This window comes from Rutidosis leptorrhynchoides, chromosome 11 (assembly GCF_046630445.1).
Source record: "Rutidosis leptorrhynchoides isolate AG116_Rl617_1_P2 chromosome 11, CSIRO_AGI_Rlap_v1, whole genome shotgun sequence".
NCBI lineage: Eukaryota > Viridiplantae > Streptophyta > Magnoliopsida > Asterales > Asteraceae > Rutidosis > Rutidosis leptorrhynchoides.
Genome location: NC_092343.1, coordinates 35,755,439 through 35,764,444, shown reverse-complemented (window position 1 = coordinate 35,764,444; position 9,006 = coordinate 35,755,439). Strand labels below are relative to the sequence as shown.

At 33.7% G+C, this 9,006-nt stretch overlaps 2 protein-coding genes across 2 annotated transcripts; both read left to right on the top strand.

Moving 5' to 3' along the window:
* Positions 1-935: 935 nt before the first annotated feature.
* On the top strand, positions 936-2,129 carry LOC139874449 (uncharacterized). Its single transcript, XM_071861882.1, has one exon. It carries the CDS (start codon positions 936-938, stop codon positions 2,127-2,129), a length of 1,194 nt encoding a protein of 397 aa, XP_071717983.1.
* A 1,582-nt stretch (positions 2,130-3,711) lies between these two features.
* LOC139874448 (uncharacterized) lies at positions 3,712-4,515 on the top strand. The gene has a single exon (XM_071861881.1). The coding sequence runs from the start codon at positions 3,712-3,714 to the stop codon at positions 4,513-4,515; it is 804 nt and encodes a 267-aa protein (XP_071717982.1).
* Positions 4,516-9,006: the final 4,491 nt, after the last annotated feature.

Below are 9,006 nucleotides of genomic sequence, written 5' to 3'. Positions count from 1 at the left end.
ATACAATCAACCCAAACCCACAACATGATGAAAAAGACCCACCGATATCACAAATACCAACTCAGCCCAATACCGATTGTACTAACCCATTGGACCAAGAGCTTAACGATAATGATTATTCAAGGCCCAATACCGAACATTCTAGCCCACTGAACCAACAAATTCCTGATAATGATTTGTCAAGGCCCACGTTGGACAGCCGTGATCAGAACAGCTCCATAGGTAATGATTCGAACCACGTTTTTTCTTCACCAGTTCATGTGTCAACCATGCAAGATGATGATGAACTCGACTCTAAACTGAAACACAATCTTGATACCTCACCGATTAACCTCCAATCAAAATCACCATTACACTTTATGCCCGCCCCAAATATTTCACATCAAACGAACTCCGATCTTTTCAACCTTGAACCCTTACTTGTTAAAGATAAAACTATTGTTAAAAAGAGAAAAATCACCAATACCATTGCCTACCCCATCCCTAACCCAAAAATCACCCCTCAAAATCCGGATATTAAAAGGCCTAGATCCAATATGCTTTATATAAAATATCTTGCAAGAAGTGGTCAAAAACTCAGAATTTCGCAATTGGCTAAACGTTGTAAATCATCATCTAATGGTGGCGGTAACACATCCGGTCACTCTAGGGGATCTCACATGGGCACGGTACGTAATAAAAAGAACAATAAGACAGGTTCCATCACTAGTAACAGTTTGGACACATTTGAATTCGGGAAATGTATCGGGATCCGTCGCAACAAACAATAAATCCAACCTCCGTTACATCGTCATTGTAAGTTTTTCTCATGTGTACAATTTCATTAAACATTCGGGGTATTGGGCAAACGGGTAAAATAAGCTGGCTTAAACGTATTTGTAATAAAGAAAAGCCAACAATTTTAGGTCTACAAGAAACCAAAAGTGGACAAATGAATGATAATACCATTGAATCCTTCTGGGGGAAATTCTGATTTTAAATTCGTCCAAAAGGACTCGGTTGGTGCTTCCGGTGGTATCTTAACTATTTGGGATACCAATACCTTCTCCGTTAACAACGCTATAGAGGGTGAATTCTTTTTAGCAATATGCGGGTCATGGGCGGGTCATGACTCTGAAATTGCATTCATTAATGTATATGGCCCTCACTCCAACGCGAAAAAATTAAGACTCTGGAACGAACTTTCATCCTTCATTAATTCTCTTAACATTCCTCACATTGTTTTTGGAGATTTCAATGAAGTAAGAAATAAAACAGAATGTATGAATTCGGAATATAACCAACTTTGGGCGGATAACTTTAATAACTTCATTAACAATTTAGGATTAATCGATCTCCCATTAGGTGGTAAAAGGTTCACACGGATATGCGAAAAAACAATGAAATTTAGTAAGCTAGATCGATTTCTTGTTTATGACGGTATTTTCACAATCTGGCCCAACACATCATCCAAAACTCTAGATCGTGACCTTTCTGATCATTGCCCCATCATCCTAAGAAATAATCTTATAGATTCTGGCCCTAAACCTATTCGCGTGTTTGACGCATGGCTTGATCTAAAAGATGCTGATTATGTAGTGGAAAGGGCTTGGTCGATCCCAACTATTGGTAATAGACCTGATTGCATCTTCCGTAATAAATTAAAAAACGTTAAATTGGAACTTAAAAAACATAGTAATCTACTCGATAACATTGATTCACAAATTCGAGAACACTTATCCAAATGTTATAATTGGGAACAAACCGCAGAAACCAGACCATTATCCGAAACAGAAAAACAAAAATGGCTTGATGAAAAAATGCAATATATCACTAAAGAAAAAAAGAAAATTAACATGCTTAAACAAAAATCAAGAATTAAATGGGCACTCGAGGGTGATGAAAATTCAAAATACTTCCACAATTATATTAAACGAAGAACAAATAAAAATAATATCCACGGTTTGTCAATTAACGGTACATGGTCCGAAGATCCTAATCAAATTAAACTAGAAGCATACTCATACTTTAACAACATCTTCCAATCCAAACACCTCTGTGATGAATGCCCTTTTGATAATGTTTCACATATCGAATACATCACCCCGCTGGACAACCAAATCTTAGAATCTAAATTTAACGAAAATTAAATTTGGGAAGCCATAAGTAACTGCGACAGCTCCAAAGCACCAGGTCCGGACGGTTTTAATATGAAATTCTTCAAAAAACACTGGGAATTGATAAAACAAGACCTCATTAAATCTCTTGATTGGTTCTGGACCAACTCGGAAATCTCCAAAGGATGTAATGCATCTTTCTTCACTCTTATCCCGAAAACCCCTAAGCCAATCGGACTAAATGAATATCGCCCAATCTGCCTAATAGGTAGCTACTATAAGATCCTCACCAAAATACTTTCCAACCGCCTTGCCAAGGTCATCCATAAAGTCATAGGTACTGAACAAACTGCATTCCTCAAAGGTCGAAATATCCTCGATAGCGTCTTAATTGCAAATGAAATAATAGATGAATTAAAACGTAAAAAACACAAGGGACTAATATTTAAAGTAGACTTTGAAAAAGCATTCGATTGCATTGAATGTGATTTTCTATTTAAAACCATGCAATTCATGGGTTTTGATTTAAAATGGATTAGCTTCATTCCTGCATGTCTTTCCTCTTCATCTATCTCTGTTTTAATTAATGGCTCGCCCACCAAAGAATTTTCCCCCGGAAGGGGAATTCGACAAGGTGACCCCATATCGCCGTTTCTTTTCATAATTGTCGCCGAAGGCCTTAACATACTTGTTAAAAGAGCATTAGCCAATGGTCTTTTACAAGGGTTAAGTGTCGGACAAGATAACCTCATCATAACACATCTCCAATATGCGGACGATACAATCTTTTTTGGCGAATGGAATAAAAGAAGCGCCAAATATATCTCCAAACTCCTAAAATGTTTCGAAAATATATCGGGACTCAAAGTTAATTTCCGCAAAAGTAAGCTCTACGGTATTGGTACATCTACGGCCAAAACGGAGCAAATGGCTAGATACATTAACTGCTCTGCAGGGTCTACCCCATTTACTTACCTCGGCCTCCCTATTGGTGTCCCCACTTCTCACATATCCTCTTGGCAGCCAATCATCGAAAAATTTAACAAAAGACTATCGGATTGGGCTGCCAAATCAATTTCCTTTGGAGGTCGCCTCACGATCATCAAATCTATTCTAAGTAGTATTCCATTATATTACTTTTCCTTATTTCACGCACCATCCGCTATCCTTAAGGTTCTTGAATCTAAAAGACGGAAATTCTTTTGGGGGGGTTCTTCAAATGATAATAAAATTAACTGGATTAAATGGGATCAAATTATTTTACCATATGAAAATGAGGGTTTAAACGTGGGTTCTCTTTTTGCTAAAAACATATCACTACTGTGTAAATGGTGGTGGCGTTTTAAAAATGAATATAACGCTCTATGGGTAAAAACAATCAAAAGCATCTACGGGCCGGGGGGGGGGGGGGTTGGATTCTAACATTTTATGCAGGAACATTTCAGGTCGCACCATTTGGAAAGAGATTATTAAAGCAGGAAAAGTCACAGACAACGTAGGAACATCTTTCACATCCTCAATTTTAAAACGCATTGGAAATGGCACATCGATTAGCTTTTGGCACGATATATGGTGCGGTCCAGAGAACTTAAAATCATTATTTCATAGGCTATACATGTTAGAATCTCGTAAAGAAGCATCTGTTGCCGATAGAATTCTGCATGTTAATTCCACTTCGATCGGAAACTGGGAATGGTCACGGACTCCTAGTGGCCGTGCAATGGATGAACTTGCGGAACTCAATAATCTATTATCTTCAGTAACTATCTCGGATCGCCCGGATTCATGGAAATTTTCCCTTGACACATCTGGCATCTTCACTACATCATCAATGTCAAACCTGATCAATACGCTTAAATATGGCATCAACTCTAGAAATCTATCATTACCCCGTAACAAATATGTCCCACAAAAGGTATTCATATTCTCCTGGAAAGTCATTCAACAAAAAATCCCTGTCAGAAGTGAACTTGATAAAAAAGGAATTGACCTTCACACCATCTTATGTCCATTATGCGATAATCACATCGAAACCGTTGACCATGCGTTGATAAACTGTCAAAAAGTGTCTTCAATTTGGATACAAATACTCGATTGGTGGAATCAAAATATCTCAACAATTTCTAACATCAATGAAGCAATCATCTCCGATCAAGGCTTCTCACTTAACCCTATTGGATCTTCCTTATGGCAAGCTACTAAGTGGATTGCGTGCTACATTTTATGGAAACATAGAAATCAAAAAGTCTTTTCAGGAAAAATATGGAACCCGGCAATGATAATCTCCGAGATTCAATCCCAAAGCTTTAGTTGGATCTCAAACCGTTCGCGAAAAAAAACATCAATCGCCTGGCATCAATGGCTCCTCAACCCTTCTTTCTACGTGGCATCTCCTCCAATTCGCACTGGAATCGGCTAATATGGCTCTTTTTAAATCGGATAGTATTCGTTTGTTCTATTTAGCCTATGTGGGTTAGATTAAATGGGTAGGTTGTTGTCATCTTTGTCGCTGCTAGATCGGCACGGCTGTCTCCTCCTGCCCTGCTTGTGTTTCCACAAGTTCATCCCTCATTGTGTTATTTAGCAAACGTCTCTCCCGATTATCCTTCAAGTTTTTATCCAATCTTTTTCCAATTGTTTAGATTGTTAATAGCATTGTATAGAAGCATATATGGACTTGTATTGCTATATTCCGGGTTATAATAATAATATATTTGCTTTTCAAAAAAAAAAATAGTTAATACAACACTAATATTGAGCAGTAACAGACTAACAAAACAAAAATTTTATACGAATACAATGAAAGACAAAAAGGAATAAAAAATGTATTTGTTCTTGAAATGTATTTAAGGGCATTAGTAATATTGATTCATTAAATTTAAATTTCGAGATACCATAAGAAAGAAATGTGTGAGATAGAAGCTAGATAATGTTAATTTAAAAAAGCGATTAAGTTAGGTCTAAGTATCTTATGTTATAAAAGTAATAATTGGATGATAATTTTATTATTATTATAGATATTGCATAGTATATTTTTTTGAGTATAAATAGGTGTGTTGAGTTAGAGTTTATGATGTGTATTTTTTGGTTAACAAAACACTCTCTCTCTCTAGATTCCAAATGCCACCAAACTCTCATTGTACATTTTTCTATAAATAAAAAACCAATTACTCATACCTTTTGTTCAACCTTTGTTTTCTCCGTTTTACAGTATCTCTATCTCTATATACCTTCTACAGTCAAGAACCACTAAAGGTAGTTATAAGCCTACTGAATTATAACACGTTATCAGCACGATTATCTCAACATTTATACTAAATATGGTTGGCTCTGCCACCTAACTAATATATGGTCGGTTATACCACCTAAATGATATATGGTCGACACTGTCGCCTAATTTACATTTATGTTATCTAACATTTATTTATGTATACTAACATTTACATTTATGTTATCTAACATTTATTTATGTATACTAACATTTACAGTTATGTTCACTAACATTTATATTTATGTTATTTAAGTTATATATGGTCGGTTATACCACCTGAATTATATTTTCTGTAATCGAACTCTTATTAACTTCACTAACATTTATATTTATGTTATTTAAGTTATATATGGTCAGTTATACCACCTGAATTATATTTTCTGTAATCTAACTCTTATTAACTTCACTAACATTTATATTTATGTTAATAAGACCTCATGATTGTACGCAACACGTCATTTGACAACACGGTACTTTATGTACGCAACACGTTATTTGACAACACGGTACCATGGGTCGAGATTAATTCCGATCAATACAAATACGATGGGGTCTTTATATGTTATCTAACATTTATGATTACTTATGCAATTAATCATTATTTATTTCATGCATACTAATGTTTATTCTTAAATTTATAATCTTAAAAGTTAAAATAGAAAAAGTAGTTTGTATTTTTATTAAAAGTAAATCTTAAAAGTTAAAATAAAAAAAGTAGTTTGTATTTTTATTAAAAGTAAATCTTAAAAGTTAAAATAGAAAAAATAGTTTGTATTTTTATTAAAAGTAAATCTTAAAAGTTAAAATAAAAAAAGTAGTTTGTATTTTTATTAAAAGTAAATCTTAAAAGTTAAAATAAAAAAGTAGTTTTATTTTTATTAAAAGTAAATCTTAAAAGTTAAAATAAGAAAAGTAGTTTGTATTTTTATTAAAAGTAAATCTTAAAGGTTAAAATAAGAAAAATATATTATAATAATATATATTATAACTTAATATATATTATAATAAATTCATCAATAATATAATATAATATGAACCTATATTCCCTTATGATTTTATTATTTGTAATCATACCATTATTCCTTTGTTTACTACTTATGAATCTAAACTAATTCTAATTGCATGTTGTTATTTATCTACGAAAAAAAAAAAATATTATGATTATGATTATGATTATGATTTATGTTGTTCATCTTTCTGAAAAAAGAAAATGTCAAACTTATCAAAGCTTGAGTTTGATGCCTTAGACGTATCGGGAACAAACTACACATCATGGGTTATGGACGTAGAAATAAATCTTGGATCATTGGGTATTCTAGAAACTTTAAAAGAAAATAATACTTGTTCCGATCAAGATAAATTAAAATCAATTGCTTTTATTCGCAAACATATTGATACCACCTTAAAACATATGTTTCTCACTATCAAAGATCCACATGTTTTATGGGAAAGTATCAAGAGTAGATTCGATAATCAAAAGAAAATATTACTTCCAGCTGCGAGGGAAGAATGGAGAAATCTAAGGTTCCAAGATTTCAAAAAGGTAAGTGAATACAGCTCGGCCATGTTCAAGATCCGTTCAAAGCTTCAATTCTGTGGTCAAGAAATAAGTGATGCTGATATGATGGAGAAAACTTTCTCCACAATGCATTCTGCAAATATAACTGTGCAAGAAAATTTAAGATTGCAGAATTATAAAACTTTTTCCAAACTTCAAACTTATCTCTTAGTTGCAGAAGTTAATAAAGAATTACTGATGAAAAATCAAGAATCTCGTCCTACCGGTGCGCTAGCATTTCCTGAAGCTAATGCTATTAACAATAATAATAATAATAATAATAAAAGAAGAAATGCACATGGACGAGGGTGTGGAAGAGGTCGTAGCCATATTGGCCAAAACCATCATCATGGAAATTACCATAACAATAATAAAAATCATAACTATGTTCGAAATCACCCTTATGGTAATGGTCGTGGTGGTGGTCGTGGTCGTGGTGGTCGTGGTGGTCGTGGACAAAGAAATAATAATCCACAAAATTATAAAATCCAAACACCATACAATCCCACAAATCACAATGTTGAAGAAGGCTCTTCAAAGAATGTTGAAGATTCTTGTTACCGATGTGGTAAAATTGGCCACTGGTCTAAAAACTGCCGAACAAATCAGCATTCTGTTAATCGGTATCAAGAATCCCTAAAGGGAAAAGGAAAAGAAGCAAATTTTGTGGATGACCTTGATACAAAAATCACTGAGCCAACTTGTGACTACTTTAATGAATAAATTTCTAATATATATATATATATATATATATATATATATATATATATATATATATATATATATATATAGATATCCTATTATATGTTCTCGTTAAATAAATGGTTGTAGATTTTCAATCTACACCATATCTAGTTTACTACATATTTCCTTATTATGTGCTATCGTTTGTAACATGTTTTGAATGTAATATATTGATGAATTATATACTCATTATTTGTTTCTCATATTTTTTTTTGAAGTTCATGATGTATACTGCTGGAGTAAAAAATCAGTCAAATGGTGGAGATATTTGTATTGCAGACAGTGGTGCCACTCACACCATACTCAAATCTAAAAAATATTTCACAGACTTGAAAGCAACGGAAGGAACTATACATACTATATCAGGTCCTGTGGACTTAATAAAAGGAATAGGAAAGGCAAAATTCATGTTACCAAATGGTACGAATTTTCTGATAAATAATGCCTTATTTTCTCCCATGTCAAAGAGAAATTTGTTAAGTTTCTCTGACATATACCAAAATGGATATGATTATCAGTCAGTGACAACAGAAAATGAAAAATATTTAAGTATCACTGATAAGAATCGTATAATTGAAAAACTACCAAGACTTCATTCTGGTTTACATTATACACATATAAGTGTACCTGAAGTAAATGTGGTAGTTAAAGAAAAATTATGTGATCCTGTAATGATCAGTTTGTGGCATGAGAGATTAGGTCACCCAGGATCAACAATGATGAAAAGAATAATATAAAATACTCATGGACATCCATTGGCGGATCAAAGGATCCCTCATGATGCACTTATCCCATGTACATCATGCTCACTTGGAAAGTTGATAATAAGACCATCACCTCTTAAGGTTGAAAAAGAATCACCAATGTTTCTTGAAAGAATTCAAGGTGATATATGTGGACCAATTCATCCACCATGTGGACCATTTAGATATTTTATGGTTCTAATAGACGCATCTAGTAGATGGTCTCATGTTTGTCTATTATCAAGTCGAAATATGGCATTTGCAAAATTTCTTGCTCAAATTATTAAATTGAGAGCACATTTCCCTGATTATACTATTAAAAGGGTGGGACTAGATAATGCCGGTGAGTTTACGTCTCAAGCATTTAATAACTTTTGCATGTCTATTGGGATTATTGTTGAACATCCCGTTGCCCATGTGCATACACAAAATGGTTTAGCTGAATCATTAATTAAACGATTGCAGCTAATAGCTAGACCATTGATAATGCGAACAAAACTCCCAGTATCTGTATGGGGCCATGCAATTTTGCATGCTGCATCATTGATTCGCATTAGACCAAGTGCAAGTCATACATATTCTCCTTTGCAACTT